At 39.1% G+C, this 22,468-nt stretch overlaps 1 protein-coding gene across 4 annotated transcripts in view; it reads left to right on the top strand.

The window, feature by feature from the left end:
* Positions 1–22,468, top strand: part of AP2A2 (adaptor related protein complex 2 subunit alpha 2) — a 107,188-nt gene that overhangs the window by 65,310 nt on the left and 19,410 nt on the right. Inside the window, exons 7-18 of one of the 4 annotated variants that reach the window (XM_045013946.1) lie at positions 1,249–1,357; positions 1,586–1,733; positions 3,223–3,391; positions 4,509–4,646; positions 5,921–6,103; positions 8,946–9,043; positions 9,233–9,464; positions 12,061–12,234; positions 17,436–17,599; positions 19,833–19,910; positions 20,685–20,767; positions 21,411–21,500. In XM_045013946.1, coding sequence (XP_044869881.1) covers positions 1,249–1,357; positions 1,586–1,733; positions 3,223–3,391; positions 4,509–4,646; positions 5,921–6,103; positions 8,946–9,043; positions 9,233–9,464; positions 12,061–12,234; positions 17,436–17,599; positions 19,833–19,910; positions 20,685–20,767; positions 21,411–21,500 — 1,666 coding nt within the window. Of the gene's footprint in view, positions 1–1,248; positions 1,358–1,582; positions 1,734–3,222; positions 3,392–4,508; positions 4,647–5,920; positions 6,104–8,945; positions 9,044–9,232; positions 9,465–12,060; positions 12,235–17,435; positions 17,600–19,832; positions 19,911–20,684; positions 20,768–21,410; positions 21,501–22,468 lie in introns of all 4 variants that reach the window. The other 3 variants (XM_045013945.1, XM_045013948.1, XM_045013947.1) reach the window with 3 other exon arrangements.

Raw genomic sequence — 22,468 nt, 5'->3', positions numbered from 1 at the left:
CAGAGACAATTTTGGTTCACTGAGATACACAATCTGTCTGCCACCTAAGATCATTGCCCCTGATTCCAGACCTCATGTTACCAAACAAAAGGTGAATTTTGCACCCGATCTGAATTCCCTCCGTCTCCCAGCCTCGCTGTCGGATGGTGAATGAACCTAGAGAAATCTTGTTCTACATATGTTCAAAATATTTTGATAAACAGTAGAAAAGATTCTACGGTACAAACTTTAGTGGCAAAATGTATGAGATTTTCATCTTGGCATTAGAGATCGTGAACTCCACAAGGCACTTCTATATCTGATATTGAGGGCTTCAGATTTTTGGTTTTAATCGATGAACACTGATAAAACATCACAAATGCAGGGGGGAAAAAAAGAAAGAAAGAGAAATTGGTGTTTATCCAGTAATCACCAGAAAAATACAAAAAATGTTTACTTGTACGTATGGTTTTGTCTACACAGAGCAGTAATGTGGACTTCTAAAGTGTCTAATGTGTTGTGCATTCATTAGTCTGTATAGACCCTGCTGGTGTGCACTAAAGGTTATCTAGTACATTTTAACACAATTCTGTTTTAAATAGTACTACTTTAAAGTAGACTAGGAAACATTTCAAGGATTATTCTCTATACAGAGAGCCATAAAAAACCTAAATTTTGAATAACTAAAAAACCCCTCAAAATTGCCCAAAATAATTCTCCCAAAATGAAATTAATAAATTCTGAAGAAGAGAAGCCCTGCTGATTGTTTTTGTTTTTGCAGTATCAATCTGAAGCATATGAATCCATCAAGGATTCACTTTGCCACTATTTGTGCCATCTGATGGTGGATGGGTGCATGATTTTTTTTTTTCCCTCACTCATCTGTTTGTTTCTGAACAAACACTTTTCAGTCTTTATTAAATTAGGTTTCTTTAGTCCTATAAAACTAAATATAAGACATTTCTAATTAGTGGAGTTATTGATTACTGATATTGGTACAACTGATACTCTTCAATGTCTTATTTAGATATATTGATTTTTTTAATTATTTATTGTATTTGCACATTAATCCTTATTGGGTGATTTGTTCAGCCTACTAAAAATGAAACTTATACTTTACAAATTTTAATAGTATATAAAGGCAATGTCTAGCTGTACATTCATTTACACATTGTATTGGTACTTAAAATTAATAGTGAACATTTTCATAATGTCCGATCATCTTAAGAACTTCCGTCATTCAAATGCTGATTATTTGTGTTGTTACAGATTGTGACATCTGCATCAACTGATCTCCAGGATTATACCTATTATTTTGTCCCTGCTCCATGGTTGTCTGTAAAGCTTTTGAGGTTGTTACAGTGCTATCCACCTCCAGGTAATGGGGTAAAGAATCATATTAGTTGCCAACACTGTTCCATGCAATGTAGGGAGTCTTCTAATTCCACCCAGAAGTTCATAGAGTTCTTCTGTAAATTTAGTGCTGACACCAACAATTTTCTTTTCAATTGGGGAATAACTTCATCTGAAGGCAAGGATGGGTATTAAATCAGTAGTGTTGAGCAAAATGAAGTTGTCCAACAATTTGTCTTGTTTCCTCCAGAAGATGCTGCGGTACGTGGTCGTCTCACAGAATGCCTGGAAACTATCCTTAACAAAGCTCAAGAGCCCCCAAAATCTAAGAAAGTGCAACACTCAAATGCAAAGAATGCTGTGCTATTTGAGGCAATAAGCTTAATTATACACCATGACAGGTGAGTCTACTACTTGTAGAGCAATGCTTAAGGCTGCCATGCTTGACATTGTCCTTAACATTAATTTACCTTCTAATAAAATTCAGTTTCATTATGATCTCCTGAAAATTACTACCTGTAACCTGCTATTTTATGATAACATCTCAGTTTAGATTTTAAAGAGTACAGTTGAACCCAGGTCACTTGAAAGAATATATACAAAGGACACATGACGTATATAAAATCATATTCATTGAGCAAGAGGATAGCTTTCTCTTCATGTAAATGCATACTTGTAGGGTTATCTTGTAAACCTGAAAAAATAAAATAAAATTATTTTTGAAGTCCACTCAGTTTGATGTTAGACTAATGCTTAAACTGACTGCACACAGATATTGCATGCTCACTTGCTTGAGGTCAGTTTTGACTTCAAAATGGGCCATCAAATGCGAACAAGAAGCAAAAGCTAACATGAACAATGTATAACCATAACTCTGCTGAAAAACACTATTCAGCTTGTACAAGCTGAGTCTGTATTATCCATAGTGGAAGCAAAGTCTTGTATTCACCTTTTTAGCTGTCTTTGCTACTGCAAAAATGCTAAAATTCCAAGCAGCTACAGCAGGTCTACTATTTCTGAGTCCCAGTATACATGAAAATCCATTCTAATAACACAAATTGCAAGAATATCTATATGGAGTCTTGACTGTTTATGCTATACTATACTTAATTTCTTCAGTCAATTTCAGGTGCTTAATTTGTACTTAATCTAAAAACTGAATAACTGCTTGGGGGCCAACAAGGCTTCAGACAATGTGGGCTGGGTTGTATCTTGGATAAACTTCTTTATTTGGCAATAAAACTACATTGGTTTTTGCTTTAATACCAAGATGTATCTATCAGGGTTATGCTTTGATGGTGTCCTGAGCAGCCCTGTGTAGCCTCCTGGGATCCTGTGTTCCATATTTACTCACCATTACAATAAAATACAGGTTTGATATTTTTTAAATGTGGAAACTACAGGATGTGTCCATGATGGAGGAAAACTGTTTTTAATCATCTGGTCGTGAATGGGAGGAGGAATGTATCTGTGTCAGCCCTGCATTTGTCTGCATGATGCAGGGAATTACATGCCTTAGTTGGGGGCAGCTGGACATACTTCAGTTGGAACAATACTTGGAATGTTGCACCAGAGAATTGATTATTTTGAAATAGCCCCTGAGTTGGTGGATCTGGGCCCTGTTTCTAGTCTTAACCCACTTCTGTAATTTAGAGAGAGGCTATGAATGTTTACAATATCTGAAAACTTAATTATCTCCTGCAGTACTTAGATGTGCACTAACTATCTCCATAGGGACACTTGAGTAGTTTCAGTTTAATTCTTATTCCTTTATAATAAAGCCAATTCTGATGCACACTACTCTTGTGGAGTAATTACCTAGTGTTCTTATAATATTTTTCTAATTTGTTGCTTTTTACCCTCTTTCACTTTCTCTCCTGTTCTGTGCAGTGAGCCAAACCTTCTAGTCCGTGCCTGTAACCAACTAGGTCAGTTCTTGCAGCACCGGGAAACTAACCTGCGTTATCTAGCACTGGAAAGTATGTGCACGCTTGCCAGCTCTGAATTTTCCCATGAAGCTGTGAAAACTCATATAGAAACAGTTATCAATGCATTGAAGGTAAATATCAAGCGTTTAAAAATTCAGGCATATGTTCTGCATCAGTTTTGACTCTGTTGCCCTTGTGCTAAGCTCATCAGTGTTCTTACTTCTCAGAGTAGTCGTGTCATGAGTTTTCTTACTTAAGCCACATTATAACAACATTCAAATGTCAGGAGACAAGACTTTAAAAAGGAAGGAAGCAGTAGCCTATACTGTACATTCTTGCAGGTTTTTATCAGTGGACGGATGTTTGAACTGCAGTTGTGCCTATAGTGGTGGTGTTTGAGGCACGATTGCAATTCAGACATTGACTGATTAAAAACCCGCTAATGAATTTAACACGAGGGTGACAGATTCAAAACACAGTACAGAATTGTTTTTATCAGATATCTTGATTTCTTCAGTGTTTTGTCCAGTAGCACCTCTGAAGTGTATTAATTATTTTCTTCTAGATTCATAAAATGTGCTACATGCCCTAGTTTGTCACAGCAAGTACTTTAATGCATTTAAGTGCAACGTCCATTAATGCTGAATGTTTGCTTTAAAACCTCCAGATAGCTAGTTAATTTCCCCCTTGTTCTGACAACTTGACAATCTTAGTAATGCTTATTAATGTCCCATAAGGAGGCAAATGCTTACTTCTGTACAAAAAGGTAATAGGCCATAAGGGTTAAATGGACCAGTACTATCTCTTCATTTCTTGGTAGGGTACTGGGTTGATGTCATTTTATACTAAGTGCCTTTCCTGTTCTCCAGGCACTTCTCCAGGTTTTAAAATATACAGTAGGAAAAACAAAGTGCACTAACTGTGAAATAACTTTTACACAATAACTCTTGCCCAAAATAAATAAATAGGCCTTGGCTAATGAAGGTGGGAATGAAGCAAGCAGCTTGTATTACTGGAAATACAGTGTACTCCTAGGTTCTTGGTACCTCTGTAGGAATAACACAGATAACTGGCAATCATTACAGTCAATCCTTAACAGTAGTTCAGTGTTAAATATGGAAGCTGCAACTCTTCAGTAAATTACATAAATTGCAAATGGGAACTGAATTAATTATTGGATTCTCTTGCCTGTCACATGATTTTCCATAGAACTTCTACTTTGAGTGAACATTATGACTTCTCTTACAGACCGAAAGGGATGTGAGTGTAAGACAAAGAGCAGTAGACCTCCTGTATGCCATGTGTGACCGAAGCAATGCCCAGCAGATTGTGGCTGAAATGCTAAACTACTTGGAGACTGCTGATTATTCCATTAGAGAAGAAATTGTGAGTTATTTTTGCCCCCTTTGCCAATCTCAGTTAGCCTGTGTTTGGAAAAAACAGCATGCTGTTGGATGTTGTGTAATCACTCTCTAGTAAAGATATTTTCAAGGTAGCAAAAATTTAAAAAATGTGATCTGAAAGGTGGTTGTAGTCTAATAATTTAGCTTTTTATTGTTAGAATTGTGTGTGGGGTACTTGGGAGGCGTGTGATATTAAAAATGAAACTTTATTCTCAGATTCTGGATGGCACAGAACTACGTACTGTACTATCAAATTTCCTTCACTGGCCTCAAGATTTGTATTTGTTAGATTAGTGTTAAATTGTATGATGTACAGCAGAACTCCTAGTTTGTTTAAAAACTTAGTGTGATTAAATCAAAGTGCTAATTTGTAAAGTATGTCTGTATGTAATACTCTAATTAATTGTTGCAAAACATAGAACTGTCTTTCAATCCTGAGTACTTCTTGGAAATCAATACTTTATATGAGGTGAGAGTTAAAGTAGAGGGGAAGTACTCAGGTATATTTTCTTGGCATCCTAAACATGCTGGCAAGATTTGAGTGAAGATTAGTAATTGAAATGTCTATTCTTTGGTACTTGATGTAGTATTAAATATTGGCCCCCAGAACCCACTCAACAGCTATAACCTTTTAAGGCTTTACCAGGGTATGAGCGTGTTTTATATGCCGGTAATCTGGGAATATTTTTTCCTCTGTACAACTGCAACAAATTGAATTCTCTGATCAAGAATTCTTAATTGGCTGGTTTAAATTGATCAAAGATCTCATTTCTTGTACTGTCCTATTCTGTCAGCAACTTGGATTAATGTATTAATTATATAGCTCAAGGATACCATAGTCGGCTTTAACTTGTTTACGCTTCTCTCAAGAAATGCTGTTATAGATACCTCATCTAGATTGGGGTCTCCAAGCTGCTGTGTGTATAACAAATGCATCTGACTTTCAGAGCCACAGGTCTTAAATGGTTCAAATCTTATTAACTATATTTTTCTACATTGTTTGGCCTGCCTTCACTAAGGGCCCAAGTGTATATTCAGGCAAAACTGACACTAACATCAATAAGGGTTTTATTTGAGCAAGGATTTCTGGAACCCTGTGATTAGATGCTGTGTTTGCTACATTCCTCCTCAACTCAACACTTATTTCAGTGAACAGTGCTTCACAGTAGCTTCTTTGCTTGGATCATGCCTTTTAGCTAAAGATACCCATTCATTGTAGATTTCCTTAGATTTACTTCAGTCTTTTGTTTTGCCAAGGTGCTGAAGGTTGCAATTCTAGCTGAGAAATATGCAGTGGATTATACCTGGTATGTGGATACAATCTTGAATTTGATTCGTATTGCCGGGGACTACGTCAGTGAAGAGGTGTGGTACAGAGTTATTCAGATTGTGATTAACAGGGACGATGTGCAAGGATATGCAGCAAAGACAGTCTTTGAGGTAAGAATGACAGTTTTTACACTTCCAAGATGGAAAGACCCTATGTTTCTGTATGGAAGTGCAAACTACACAATATTATCTAATTAAAAACCATATTCTCATTAGCCATTCCCGTGATATGTTGATGGCAATTAAATAGCAGGGCTTGAAAGAGAAGAATGACTTCAGTTGCGCACTTCTGAACCTTTGTGTCTTGAATCAGTGGATAGTCTTGCCAGAGACCAAAGTCAGTGGGGAAACCTATTTCTGATTTGGTTTTTCCCTGGTTTTCATAGGTAATGCCACAAGACCTGGAGGGTTTGTTACTTCGAAAGCTTCTGTTTTCAAAGTGGGTTTTACAAACACCTTTCTGGTGATATTGATAGTCCATGTTCTTTAATCAAAGTACATAGTACTTCTGAAGGTATTTTATAAAAGGTTATATCTAGTAAAAGTGAGACTTCAGCAAGTTTAAAACAAACAGCTGATTTCCTCCATTATATTAGATCAGGGGCGGGCAAACTTTTTGGCCTGAGGGCTGCATCGGGTTTCAGAAATTTTATGGAGGGCTGGTTAGGAGAGACTGTGCTTCCCTAAACAGCCAGGCGTGGGCCAGCCCCTGCCCCTTACACCCCCACTCCCCCCCGCTTCTTGCTCCCTGACGGCCAACCCCCCTTGTTCCCTGACTGCCCCCTGCCGCCCCATCCACCCCCCTCCTCTTCCTGTCCCCATCAACCCCCCTGTTTCCCGTCCTCTGACCGCCACGCCCCCTGACCACCACCCTGAACTCCCCTGCCCTTTATCCTATCCAACACTCCCACCTGCTTCCTGCCCCCTTACCGCACTGCCTGGAGCACTGTATCCGCAAAAAGTGCTGCCCAGCTGGAGCCAGCCACACACCACACAACACAGAGCATTGGGTCAGGTCGGGGAGGGGCCGGGGGCTAGCCTCCCAGGCCAAGAGCTCAGGGGCCGGGCAGGAGGGTCCCGCGGGCCGGATGTGGCCTGCAGGCCGTAGTTTGCCCACCTCTGTATTAGATGGTATCAACCTCTTACCCTTTTTTACATACAGTCAGATCACACATACAGAAATGTGTTGAATTGCTTTTTTGGTTTTAAAAAATGGTGTGTTCATTGTCGTACCTCACCTATTCCATTCTATGATAGTGGAATAAGGGACACAGCATTAGGGTGCTGCCTGCTTGGAAACAAGGCTACAGTCATGAACTTGCACTCCAGATTACATATGCTGCAGACAGATGTCTCGCAGCTTTCTTTGCCTCCTCATCTTAGAAGCATAGAGTCTTCACGTTCTTTCCTGCTGTCCTCCTGCGTCTCTTTCTATTCTTGCTGTCCTGTCAGAGCTCCATGAAATTATGTAAAAAATAAAGACAGAAATGAAGTCTGAGGCAGCTTCCAGCCTGGGCTGAGCACCACCCCTTCATGCTGACTGTTGTATCAGCAAAAAGAACAGGAGTACTAGTGGCACCTTAGAGACTAACAAATTTATTTCAGCATGAGCTTTCGTGAGCTACAGCTCACTTCTTCGGATGCATAGAAGCTCACGAAAGCTCATGCTGAAATAAATTTGTTAGTCTCTAAGGTGCCACTAGTACTCCTGTTCTTTTTGCGGATACAGACTAACATGGCTGCTACTCTGAAAACTGTTGTATCAGATACTGTAACTCTCACCTCCTGGTGAGTGTTGAGATGAGATGCTGAAATGGCAGTTAAGATTTCACTGGCTCTGTAGTGACTCAGTTGCTACTGGATTTTAAACCTGATCAGCTTAGTGGTTACCCCCTGCTCCCAGTGTACATTGCCTGAGATTCCAGACTTGTTATTTCTCAGACCTGTGTTCTGCAACCACCTTTTGACTTTGGCTTGCCCCACACTTAGTCTCAGATCTGGAAGATCTTCATCACTTGCTGTGACACCAGGGATGCTGCTTCCTTGTCTCGCTAACTCCAGTATGCTGGGACTTCATACTTGAATTTCAAGAACAATCTCAAAGACTCTTAATGCATTCAGTGATACCTTAATGGGATATGACCCTCATCCTGCAGGTTCTGATGGGTGTCCTGTTTGAGTTCTGCCTTATTGCTGTGATCTTGTCCAGATGAGGTAGCTGAACTTTCCCATTTCTTCTTGCTCACCTTTCTTTCCAGAAAGATGGATTTTCAGCATCCTTGGGGATTCATTCCAAAGAGGAGTACTGGATTCCCCCTTTACAAACTAGTATATTCACCCTTATCCCTATGACACAGTGCTGCTCTTGTTTGGATATTGAGCATGTTCTTGAGTTCAGAAGAAGCTGAGCAACTGTTTTAAGGCTGTAACAAGGGAAAGGTTACAGATTTAATTTAATATTTTTGGGTGGGTTTGAGATCGCACTTAAGCTGGTATGCCTCATCCTGAGTTTTAGAGACCGTTTAGCTAGGGAAGCCTTCATTCACAGATGAGAACTTTCACAATTTTTTAGCTCCTTTCTTCCCAGTAGGTGTCACCATAGAATACTATCCTATAATTCACTATTGTAGGGTGGGAGAACAGGAAACTAACAGAATTACCAGTCAATAACTTTTCTTTGCCCCATTGCTATTTATTTTTTTTTGTATGTACTGCTTACATATACATATTCCACCTTTCTACTCATAGGAGATAATGTGACCTGGCAGCTCTTTGCAGACCCATGCAAGTGTTTTGTGGTTCACACTTGAGGACCTTTTTCCCTAAAAGTTGCAGAGCAGTGTAGCATCACTATGGTGATATCGCCTAGAGTAGAATAATAGTCCTTTCTTTTGGTCATTGATCCTTGATTAAATTATTTGTCCAATGGTTTTGACTGAATGGTCTTTTACAGGCCCTTCAGGCACCAGCATGCCATGAAAATCTGGTAAAAGTAGGTGGCTACATCCTGGGAGAATTTGGAAATCTAATAGCTGGTGACCCAAGATCCAGGTAAGAACACCTTCTAAAACAGACCACTTATAGTATTTTAATTGTTGAGCATGGAATCTTACAATGAATTCTTCTGGTTCTCTCAAATATTATGGTCACATACAGCTGAGTGTTGAACTGTTGTTATTAATTAATGCATATGTATTATGATATCAGGAAAACTGAAGAAACCATATTTTTTCCCTTAAGTCCTCTGATTCAGTTCAACTTGCTGCACTCCAAGTTTCATCTGTGTAGTGTCCCCACCCGTGCACTGCTTCTGTCTACGTACATCAAGTTTGTGAACCTATTTCCAGAAATCAAAACTACCATTCAAGATGTACTGCGCAGTGACAGTCAGCTGAAGAATGCTGATGTTGAGCTACAGCAGAGAGCCGTTGAATACCTGAGGCTCAGTACCATTGCTAGTACTGATATCTTGGTAGGTACATAGAGTTAAATATGGAAAAGTCTTTGCAAGTGGGTGACTATCAAATACAAATCTAGGTCCTCTGTCTGGGCAGGATTCTACTTAAATGTTTTAGTGGGTGTTGCTTAGTAAATGGACTGCCCAGAACTTTGTTAAGATGAAGTTATGGTTGCCCAGTACTGTCTTATGCCATTCCAGACGATCGAGTTCTGCTACATTTCAAACTTCTGAAAATCAAAAAATGAACAGATAAGGTATAATGCAAATATAAATTTCTGAAACAGAATAGAGTTAAGATGCATGCCACCCTGACAACCCAGCTTTAACTCTGCTCCTTGGATCTGGCAGTAGTCATTGGAATGGTTCACTAAGAGTAGATCTATAGTAGGTAGACTTGAAGGGGGCTATGTTAAAGTGTCTATCTGTTATGTTCCACTGATGTGAATTGCAGCATTTATCTGCATGTACTCCAGCAGTGTTCATTGTTAGATGTAGCTGTTTTGAATGGTGGAGGGATTAGTTGGAGCAGGTTGACAGAGCTGCTACGGTAAGATGAAGAGAGCTGCATGTGCATCTTGAGGAGTTAAGTATGACTCTTCTCAGATTTGAGCTCTTTAGGTTGTGTCACTAATGATGCACAGAAGTTTTGTCATGGGAGTTTGTCAGGAGTCTTCTGACATACAAGTCTCCATGACTAAGTGAGATGTAAGTGATGTAATCCTCATGACAAAGGTGAAGGAGTGGTAACATTTAGCAAGACTGGGGCGATTTGTGGGGAGTGACCTCTGAGTGCAGGCCACGTGTAGGTAGCTCTTGTTTTGCTATGCTTAATCTAAACCAGAGTTTTGCCTCAGCAAAGATAAGATGTTAAACTTTGTCTTAGAGTGCTTATGATCTGTTCCCAGACTGTTGGGTATGTGTTGTGGCATATTGAGGCATTACTCAGAGTTAATGTTGGTTTGCAGGGGTAGTGTATATCTTAACTCTGTTTCTTAATTTTCAGAGCTTTCAGAGTAGCTGAACTTGATGTCCTAGAATGGCCTGAAGCAGCGCCAGGCAACCTTAATGCTGTGTCAAAGTTTTTAGGCAGATAAATTCCCATTTTTTTCCCCCTTCCTGCTCTGTCAACATTTTTGAGCTCCTAAAGAGCAACAGTTAGAGGCATGGAATTTCACTGAAGGATCATAGTAAAAATATTTTCAGAAACTCAATTCTTCATCAAAGCTCTAGACATTGAACTGGGTTTAAAAATCAGAGTTTGGATGATTCCTTACATTAAGGGGTGGTCTAAACTGAAAAGTTACATCAGCGTAGCTACCTCTCTCAGGGGTGTGAAAACCCACATCCTGAGAGTTGCAATTAATGTAGACAGTGCTAGGTCAGTGGAAGAATTCCTCCATCTACCTAGCTACAATCTCTTGGGGAGGTGGACTACCTGCAGAAGAGGTTCTCAAACTGGGGGCATGGAATGTATTCTTTGGGAGTACGGGGTGAGAAACCACTCAGCCTTCAGAAAGGAGCAACTGGATAGTGGTGGCTGCTGGCTGGGCATGCAGCTCTGAAGGCAACACCACTGGCAACAGCAGCACAAAAGTAAAGGTGGCAATGCCATACCATGCCACCCTTTTCTGTGCTGCTGCTTGCAGTGGCACTGCCTTCACAGCTGGGTGCCTGGCCAGCAGCCGCCACTCTCCGCTCTGCCTTCAGAGCTAGGCAGCCATATATGCATAAGGTCATGATGATTACATTACTCCAAATGCTTACTGCACAGTCTGTATCTTCTATATCACTAGTGCTTATTTCATTGACTGCTTCTAAAGTAAAATCAGAATCTGCATGTGGATTTTGGAGCACTTTAGAATATCTTAAACCAGAACAAAACTTCAAAAAGGAGCCTCCATAAAATGCAGGCAAAGAACAACTAACTTACGTAACACAGATTCTCCAAAAACTACCACAAAATAGGACTTGAACTCACAGTGCATGCATGTTGCTTAGATTCAGTGTCCATAGCATGTCACCTTGAGCCACCCAATTATTGTGACGACAGACAGCCTGCAAACCCTCTAGTCTTGCTGCATGTGTGTATTTCGCTGTTTTGTCAGTTTAGGTCAACTTGACCTGGAGCTCTAAACTTAATAATTCTCAGTACTGCTACTCCAAAGGCACATGGGTGCTCTGCACTACTGAGATAAATTCCAAAGGGTGATATCAGTTTGGGAAGGATCAAAACCAGGTGATTTTGTAAATGTGATGGGGTTTTTTTTTGTATTAAGGGGATTGCATCTCCGGAATCGCTTGCTCAAATGACCCTAAATTTGGACCACAAACCCTACTGTGCATCCCCATGAGGCACAGCAAATAAAACAATCAGAGTTGGCTTGTGGCTTTAAAGCATTTAATTCTTTTAAACAGTAAGCCACTCTCAACCTTAACTATAACAGAGCTATTGCGTAGGTGGTGGATTTCTGTACTCTGCCACAAGAAGCAATGCTATAGTGGTGTATCCTTTGAAAGGTTGGGATGGTCTGTTTTCTTGCAAGTGTCTACCTGTCTGAAGACACATGTTGTTGTTTTGAAAACTAATATTAGCTTATTTCATGGCAAGGCAACTGTGCTAGAAGAAATGCCTCCATTTCCAGAGAGGGAGTCATCCATTCTGGCTAAGCTGAAGAAGAAGAAAGGTCCTGGCACAGTTACTGACCTAGAAGAGATCAAAAAGGAGAGGAACTCTGATGTGAATGGAGGCACTGAATCCACCCCTATTAATGCCAGTACTGTGGTATGTTTCTTTAAGTAATTATACCACTTGTGATAACCAATCTAATACCAATTATGATTTTCTAGGAGGGAAATGAAGAGATTCCTTACGTTTTGCTTGTTCATTGTACATTCACTGTTTCTTAAATTTGAGGCTCCTGATGTTTGTATAAAGTAGCTGGAAAAGCTGTATTTTAATTCCGAAGGTGAGGGAAGTATCGGGTAGAATTTGCAGAAGTTGAAGTCTGTGGGGAGGCCAAATTAGACCAAGACTGTGTGCTTTTGATAATCTATGTATAGTTAAAGGTATTTTAACAGTTTCAAAGTAACATTTTGAAAAGAAAAGGTTATTTTCTCATTCGTGGGATAAATTTTGGACAAAGAATGTTTGAATAATCAACTTCATTACAGATAATTAGCCTCTAAGAGTGTTAATGCAGTTCTGTGAAACATTTTAAGCTAGATGTTCTAATTTTCTCTAGTACAGACTGACTTTTGCCAGTTTATTTTTCTGTTTCAAAGCATTCAGGACACTGCTGCACTTTTTTGTACTTAATGTAATTTAACGTGGATGTACTTTAAACTGATTTAACCCTTACTTACATTCATTTATATAAAGTCATAACTTGAGTTAAATTGGTGCACGTTTTAAGTGTAAACAACATCAGTCCTGGGCTTTTCCTGATCTGTATCTCTTAATTATGCTGAATTGCAAGGTGGTTTTGTGATGGAGTGCTGTCTACTTGACTGACTAGAATGAGATTCATTATCTCTTGTGACTAAAAGCAAAACCAAAATCTGTAACTATTAGGATTAATTTTCTAAGCTTTTTAACATTCTATTCTTAGCCTTGTAACACATTCTGTGCCCATCTTTTTAAATGCTTCTCCTTTTAGACTTAGCGAAGTTACTATGCTTTCCCTATTGAACTCTCATAGTGAATGGTACACTGTACCACTGTATTTGAAAGTTAGTGATTCAAGTTTTTCATCCCAAGATGAGGATGTCCTCCATTTTCTTCTGAATGGATATTAAGCCAACCTTCTTGCATGGTGGAAGAAACAGTATGCAGTGTTTCATACTGCATTATTAGGGAGGAATGCATGGTAGGGAGAGGTTCTTAGAGTGCTTGCTCATATCGATTCCAATTAGGTGTGCGTGCGCTCCGTGCACAATCATCGGAAGATTTTTACCCTAGCAACACTCGGTGGCTCGGCTGAGGTGCCCCCTGGAGTGGTGCCCTTATGGCGCCGGATATATGCCCCTGCCGACCCAGCACCCCCTCAATTCCTTCTTACCGCCCATGGCCTGTGACTGTCATTGGAACTGTGGAGTGCAGCTAGCTGTTCTCCACCCTCCCTAGCATTTGTCTTTAGTTTGTGTTAATAGTTCTCATTAGTGATAAATAGTTTGTTAATTGTTGTTTACAGTTGTAGTACTTAGTGTAGTTTAGTTTCTTTCTGAAAGGGAGCTGGGTCCCCTAGGTAAGGCTTGGGAGTCACCTAATTGGAATCGATATGAGCAAGCACTTGAAGAAAAGACAGTTACTCACCTTTGTAACTGTTGATCTTCGAGATGTGTTGCTCATATCCATTCCAAACCCGCCCTCCTTCCCCTCTGTCAGAGTAGCCAGCAAGAAGGAACTGAGGGGGCGCTGGTCGGCAGGGGCATATATCCAATGATTGTGCACGCAGCGCACGCACACCTAATTGGAATGGGTATGAGCAACACATCTCAAAGAACAACAGTTACAAAGGAGAGTAACCGTCTTTTCCAAACAACATCTTCCTAATCAACTAACTTGAGTTTATGCCGCTCTATCCAGAGAAGAGCTTCACTTATTTCTTATTGCATGGAAATATAGAATGGGGGGGAGCCTGTTACGTTCTGAAACACTTTGGGTGTGATTCTAGTGTAGACATAAATAAGCATCTGCACCTAACTTAAGTGTGAAGTATCAGAGGGGTAGCTGTGTTTAGTCTGTAGCCGCAAAAACAATGAGGAGTCCAGTGGCACCTTAAAGACTAACAGATTTATTTGGGCATAAGCTTTCATGGGTAAAACCTCCCAATTCTTCAGATGCATGGAATGAAAATTACAGATACAGACATAGATGTGCCAGTATATCTATGCCTATATTTGTAATTTTCACTCCATGCATCTGAAGAATTGGGGGGGGGGGTTACCCATGAAAGCTTATGCTCAAATAAATGTTAGTCTTTAAGGTGCCACCAGACTCCTCGTTGTTTTAACTTAAGTGTGTAATACCAAATCTGCTGCAGCTCTGATATTTGGAAGCATAGGTTAAGCACATGTGAATAGTGGAGCACACACAATTCTTGGTTTTGTTGCTGATTATTTGATTTTTTTTTTTAATTCCATTTTTTTCTGCATACTGTTGAAGGCCTTGCCTGATTCTCCACTTCAGGGCTCACTGGCTGAACTGGTTACTGGGCCTAGACCTCGCCCTTCTCGTCTGAATTCTTCTCGTTTAGCCATCCACAACCTTCAGACAGGAGTTCCTTGTTTGTTTAAAGGATTCTTCAGTTCTGAGGTCTTTTAATTAGTCCTGTTGCAGGCATGAAGTCTTAAAACTTTTTGGTTTTTGGTGCTTGCAGTTATTCGTGACAAGGCCTGCGCTACTTTGGGAAGTGGTTTGGGAGTGAATTATTAACATGCATGCCTATTTCAGTTTAAATATCCAGTTGTCTTAAACACTAATATACAGTCAACTAAGAAATTCAAACTTTTCATGAATAATCAGATACTATAGTGAATTGTTTCTAAATCTTCCTGTTGCTGTAATTTCTCATGTTCCCTTGCTCTCCATTACCTGATAGATGTTGCTATACTTTCCCTCTTAGCTACTCTGCAAATGGGTTTCCCTCTTAGCTACTCTGCAAATACTAGAAATGTCACCAAACTAGAGTCCGTCCCATTCAAGACCTTCTGTTCTCTTGCAGGGTGAGATTTGCACAATGTTTAAAACCTTGGCATTGCTAGGCTACCTCTATTGTTTGGTAATTGTAATTTCCTTTTGACATAAGTGCATTTGGATATTTCAGAATTCCCAGTAAGGCAGGATCTTACTCTGTTGTCTCTCCTCCCCCTCCTGCCTCCCTCCCCCCCCCCCCCCGTTAGTATATACCTAATACTAATTTAGTCACTTGCTGCTTTTCTTCCCTTGAGGGAAGTAGTAGACATTTAACCCAAGTCAATAAATACTTTGCATGCATGTCTTTAGCATAGCATTGATATTAATTTTTCTGTTGATCATGTTAATTCCCTTCACATTTTAACATGTGGGTTTTTTTGTTTGTTTGTTTTGTTTGTTTAATCTTTAAAGAGAAGCAATAACATGGAAATTTTTCCCTAACTTCATCTTTACCTATAATGGGAGTTTAATTTGCAGCACACTTCTTCAACAAATTAGCTTTTCGTAGTGGATTTAGAAGACCTCTTGTGACTACAGATCTATATTGGCCTTGATTTTTTTTTTAAATATATTTTTGAGGGGTGGTACCATGCCTGACCTAACATAATTCTCAGTGAGAGCCACACTCAAACTGAGACACCTTTTTAAGGTGTCTCAACTTGGGTACCCAAAATCACTGGTCACTGCTGAAAATTTTGACCCTCAGTGGTAATGAAGGGTATGAGAAGTGTTATCAGTACTGTGTATATATGGTACAGTTGAAGTTTTTAACTGTATTAAACTAAATGGACCCAAAGAGCAGTTGTTGGTTTGATTCTCCACTGCTTAGATGACTGACAGTCAGTCATAGCTTACTGATTCTCAGCTGCCAAGCCCCAACATAAATTAAACCTGAAGGGGGCAGCATAGACTTATGCTGCTGGTGAAAGACCAAGGCTCTTATTCCAATGTAGAATTGGGTACAGTGGTGCCTTGTTCAACCATGCCATCTCCCATGCCGCACCCTTGACGTTCACCTTACCTCCCATTATGCAGGAAGGGGTGTGGTTCCAGCACAAAGGTGGTGGAGCTGCCAGTGTAGATGGAAATCTCCAATGCAGATCTTTAGCTGCTTCAGGTTTGCTTTGTGCACCAGAGAATCTGTCCCAAATAACCATTACCGATTTTAAAAATGGTCACTTTTAAATGCTTATGACTTTTTTGACATTTACAGTGGAATCACTTAAAACTTTAGAAAAAAAATAAATTGAGCTCTGTTTAGCACATGTTGTAAAGTTCTACAAGAAGGAAAATATTTCCTTTCCAAATCAGTGTAATAAGGCCCCAATTTAGCTTTCATTATAATCATCACTATGGAATCACAATTTGCACACCTGTACACATTGTGATTAGGAGTTTACATAAGTAGAGTAAATTGTCACTGTATGTCCACTTATTAATGTCTTGCTTTTTTTCCAGGAGAAGGTTAACTACCTTTCCCTCGATCTCCTTCCCTTTTAGGAAGAGGGAAAATTCCCAACCAACAGTCTAAGAAATACAAGTTCCACAAACTTTTAATGCCAGATTATCCGTCCACTGGAACTCCTCGTTCATTTTACTTCCTTTGCGACTTAAGTGATGTTACTCTACTTGTTTTGGGAAATCTTGTACTAGATTTTATTTCCTTTCTTAACCAACGTTAATTTAGGAGCATCCTGGTTTCTGGCTTATTAGTCTCAATACTTCTCTTTTGAGTGTGTGCATGGCTTCAGAACTTAACATTCAAGTGTATGAACAAAACTATATTTTGTTAAAAGGAAAGGGTTTTTAATATTCAGGAAAACATCAGTTTTAGGCATCTGGGTTTGTCAAAATGTCCTGAAATTTAGGTTTACACAGTAGTTTGTCATGTTGGGACACAAGTATTTTGGATTAGAGTTGTGTAAAGTTGGAGTTTGAAAAATAGTACAGATTAACCTGTTTTTAATGTTCAAAGGTGAAGGAGGGAGAACTTAACGCACCCTAGTTCTTCTTGGTATCTGGTTTACAACTGGCTTTATGGGAAGGTAAAATCTAGTTATGGGAAACTAGCAGTTTTTTGACTATGAAACTACCTGTCTGAGGCCATTTAAAGGGCAAGGTGATAGCCACATGTGGAAGATGTCTTTATTTCCTACAAACAAAACTATTTTAAAAATCTGAGCCAGTCCTTATTGGGGAGCGGGGGATGAGGACAGGTTTGCTTGGGCTTTGTATTAGTATATATGAATTAAATGCAACTTTAAGGTGTTCCATTTTATCTTCTACAGTCTACTCCTTCTCCATCAGCAGACCTTCTGGGCCTCGGTGCAGCTCCTCTCACCAGCTCTGCTCCTCCTCCTTCCTCTACTGGCAGTTTGCTGGTGGATGTATTTTCAGACTCTGCTTCTGTGGTTGCACCTCTTGCTCCTGGCTCTGAAGATAACTTTGCAAGGTAGTTAAAATAATTCTCAACTGAGTTGGGCGTAGGTGGTGCCTCTTATCTTTCACCTTTTCCACCCTATCCTTATGAAGAGTACAAACAACTGAAACTCCCCCCCCCCCCCCACCTTAAGAACAACATAGCTTTGTCAGTCCTACTTAATGTCATGTGAAGGGAATTCGTATACTAATATAATCACATAAGGGCAAGCTTAGAGTGTGTTTATTTTATGTTTAATATCCAGATTATATTGAGTACAGTTAGACTTAAATGCAATGATAAGGTCAGTGGATAACTTTGGGCCTGGCCATAAATGATTTCTATTTTATTGCTTTCAGTTTTAGGTGCATAAAGGTACGCTGTTCTTCCATGCATTTCAATACCAGGCTGTAGGTATTAATGTATTAGTTTGTAGTGGTGAACTGTTATTTCAGATTTTGGATTATCTAACCTAAATTGAATAGAATTCCTTTCTTATTCCTGGGTCATGCAGAACTCCAGCGATTGTGTCCTTGTATCTGTAACAAATCGCTGTTGTTGGCACAGGGTGGGTAGGTTATTGCTAATTTGTCTCTGACAGCAGATCTCCTAGAGCTATTAAACATAGTCTGTTTGAATGCATTAAACCAATCACAGACCTGAAGGCATATTTAATTTGGCTTTTATATGTTGTTTATGACCTAACTACAGTCAATGGCCTCATTGTGAAGAAGCAAAAATAACTTTAAACAATGTCCCTTGTATTTAAGAGTACATATTATCCTACATTCCAGCATACCTTTTTAATTCAATGATCAATAACTGCTTTTATTGATTGTTACCAGCATTTTAGGTGAAGTTCTCAGGCACTAAAGCTTTCAGGCACTGTTCACAAGACATTAAATTCTTGGGTGTCGGTGTAAATATCATGAGGATCCATATTACGGCTAGCTTTTTCTAGCATAGTTCTAGCACGTTAGCAGAGCTAATATTAAATAGAATATGTAACCTGAATCTCTTGTCATTGAACACTTAGCTGAAAAACATTTGACTATAGTTAAGAGTGCCTAGTAGATCGGGTTTTTTTTATTTGTTTGTTTTTAAATTCCCACTGTGTCAAACCTCTGATTATAACATCTACTAAACAAGATTTAATACTATTGTGGACCAAGTCTTTAAAGTAATGGAGGGCAGCTAAGCCATTGCAGTATACAGCAGTCATGCTTTGTGTGTTTTAGCTCTGTAAAATTGCCAGGAGAAAGTACCAGCCCAGGCACAATCTACTTCCCTGCAGTTTGCTATGGTTGAAAAATTTCATCCTAAAATATTTCATTCTTGCAAGATAGTGGATTGTATTAAAGACAAATTTAAGTGGCTCATACATGGTAACCTTTAGTGTGTGGCAGTAAAGTTAACTGATGTTTTAGAGCTGGCATCTGCTATACCTCTTCTCTGTCCTTTCTCTTCATTTAGTGTTAAACTGGTAGTTCAGGAGTGATCTGCAGGGGTGAAGCATTAATGCTTTATATGTGGACATTTGCTGCAGAAAAATGAGTAGCATTGCTGACCCCTACCGTGTTGCAGTCATTACATTTGGTAAAGTGCTTGTCTAAAGTAGTTACTACCTAAGCGTCTTCTACAGTAACCTCTGCCACTTTCCCATAAGTAGTAAAGTGGGATTAAGGAGGAAATCTGTTATTTGGTTAAGGGATGTTCTGGACAGTCTACCAATGTATTTACTGTTGCATAATTGTTCTAAAATGTTTTGGCAATGCTTGTTCTTTCATTCAAGCAGTGCAGTTTTATTAGAGTTTGAGAAAAGCACAACTGTAACTAGAAATGCTACCAGAGGCAATGAGGACCCGGCATCCGTATGCAGACTAATGAAAGTTAATGGGTGTTCTTAAATATGGACTTAATCCAAATTTTTTTGCACAATGGTGCCTGGATTTAGATGTCTAAAAAGGATTTAGAGCCCTAAACTGGTATGATTTTAAGTGCTGAACATTTCCACTCTTATTGAAATCAGTGGGGACTGCAGGTGTTCAGCCCCTCAGAAAAATCCAGTTGCTTAGATGGCTAAAGTATTTAGGTACCTAACTCCAGGTGTCTTAGTTAAAAAATGTAGGCCTTGGTTTGTCATATCCCAAAATGCTGTTCTGAGGGAGGAAATAAAGGAAATGACTAAGCTCTCTTTTTTTACTAACTTATAACTCTTGCCATCTCTATTGCTACCTCCTTTCTTTCTTTGTGCTGCTTGAATTAGCCCTGACCTGGCTTCATCTGAGGTAGTTTCTGAGGAACCAGCTGATACTGTGCATGATGCTGATGAGCTTATTCACAAGTAAGCAATACTAAAATCTTGCAAAGATGGGCAACTTCCAGAGCATTATCACAAAATAATCAGAAATCACACAGCAAGGGATTAAACTAAGTATTAACCCACTATTTTTCAAAGTGGCCAGTGTTTTTTCTATACATGCAGTAAGACTGGTAATGCACAGAGCTGGTTATAGATACTGGGTTGCATATGCTGTATACTCATTCACAACTTTGCCAGTGCAGCTCAGTGCTCACCTGCAATACCACATGCTGCTCTAAAACTAGGCCTCTCCTCATCAGTGTTAGTTGTATGCCACGTTTTGCAATCATTTGGGGTTGAGAACAAATGTAACTGGGGATTAGGTAGGCATAGCCAAGAGTATTGGTATTGCAAGTGCACTTTGTTCAAGTGAAACACTGAATTGAAGTTCATTAATCCACTAGATTAATGCTGGATTGAAAAATCTGTTGCCTGGTACTTATATAGCATGTTTGTGTGTCTTGGTTTCCTCCCTATTTTCATTTTAAGCATAACATGGAAATAAACTTGAATAATTAAAATAATGATACATTGCAAGGAAGGTGTGGGCTATAATATAAATTCATTTAATTAAGTTTACAATTTTTCTGCTGTCTGTCCTTTTTACTGACTACTTCAAGGCACCTGGGCCCACAATTCTCTTCTTTATGCTGTCCACAAGACCTTTAAATTCCGTGGCTTTGATTGCTTTGTAATAATTTGGCTTGCAGTTAAAATATAAACTCTTACCTTTCAAATGTGCCTATCTTTCTCTAGGTTTGTATGTAAAAATAATGGAGTTTTGTTTGAAAATCAGCTGCTACAGATTGGACTGAAATCTGAATTTCGACAGAACTTGGGTAATACCAATAATTTTACGTTTTGAATAGATCTAGTAGTTAACGTGGTGTTAACTTCCTTGTATCAACAGCAGTGTCAGCACAGAATTGGGAATAAACCTTGTTAGTTAAAAATGGTTATTTTGTTAATTTACTGGTGACAAATTTTCTAAACATCTAGAGTGGATCAGATTTGAGGCCTAACCTACTTAAAGAACCCTTTTTGTGTTGATGGTGGAAAACAGTTGTCTTAGGCTGTAGCGAAGACATAGCCTATGTCAGCAAAATTTATGTCACTCAGGGGTGTGAATATTCCCCCACCCCTCACCCTCCCGTGACATAAATTACACCAACATAAGTGCTCGTGCGTGTGCATGCAACTCTATGTTGGCGGGGGAGCTTCTCTCGCCAATATAGCTTCTGCCACTCGCAGAGGTGGGTTTTTTTATGCTGACGAGAGAGCTTTCTCCTGTTGGCATAGAGCGTCTTCACCAGACGCACTGCAGAAAGACAGCTGTATCTCTACAGCTGCACTGCTGAAACACTGTACATATAGACCCAGCCTTAGACTCTTGCTCCAAATGTATTCATTATACTTAATTAATGTTATATGTGCTATACTTGAGGATTTTATAAGTAAATGTTTTTACCTATTTCTTTCCAGGTCGGATGTTTATATTTTATGGTAACAAGACTTCCACTCAGTTCTTGAATTTTACTCCAACACTAATCTGTTCAGATGAACTTCAGTCAAATATCCTTGATTTAATTGCTCCGCCTCATATGCAAGTAGTAATGTATGCACCTGATCATTACATATATCGAATGCAAAAATAAACAGTAATAAAGAAATACTTTGGCTAATGCAATAGCTGCTAGATTCAAGGTGTGATACTTCACAAGATGAGGAAATTGTCACTTCTTTGTCTTAAAAATAAAACCTTTTGGTGTCAGTGTAGAAAAATTAATTTAGCAAAATCTATGGCTCTAGAAAGAATACTACACGTAGTATTGTGTAGGGTTTGTACAGGGATATCTTCTTGTTGTGAGAAGTTACCTAATACACTTTTGACAAGATACATGGTATTGCATGGGCAAAGTTGCAAAGTACCAGCTTCCAGGAGAAAAAAGGGAGCATATTAAAATCAGATATTTAATTTACCACAGAGCTATTATCTATTGCCAAGTTTAGTTTAGGTGTCTCTGCTGGTACTAAAGTTGAAATGGTTTTAACTCTTTTTGGTACCAAGAGAGTTAATTAAAATGTAATCACAAAATACACTGAGAGTTAAAAGGGAATAAGTCATATTAGACACATGCAAACTAAATGAGAACTTTTCCGCTACGCAAGCTAATGTGGAGAGATTATTCACTGCTCTTTTTAAAATATTTGTTGCACTACCAAAACAGTCACTTTAAAGCAGTTAGTAAAAGTCTCTAGCTATGGATTTTGAATATACTTGATAGTATCAAAGAAAATAAGGACGCCTTATTAAAAATTACCACATGCTATATTCATGGAAAGTAATCAGCAAACTGTCCAAGCAATGTTGTGATGTAGTAAATTGAAGTCAACTTGGATGCTACGAGAAATGTACCGTATTTTCCGCACTATAAGGCGCACCGGATTATAAGGCGCAGTCTCAATTACGGGATCTATTTCTGTACTTAACCCATACATAAGGCGCACCGTATTATAAGGCGCATGCTAAAACATACGGT

Source organism: Mauremys mutica, chromosome 4 (assembly GCF_020497125.1).
Source record: "Mauremys mutica isolate MM-2020 ecotype Southern chromosome 4, ASM2049712v1, whole genome shotgun sequence".
Classification (NCBI taxonomy): domain Eukaryota; kingdom Metazoa; phylum Chordata; order Testudines; family Geoemydidae; genus Mauremys; species Mauremys mutica.
This window is presented reverse-complemented; position numbering and strand designations above follow the sequence as displayed.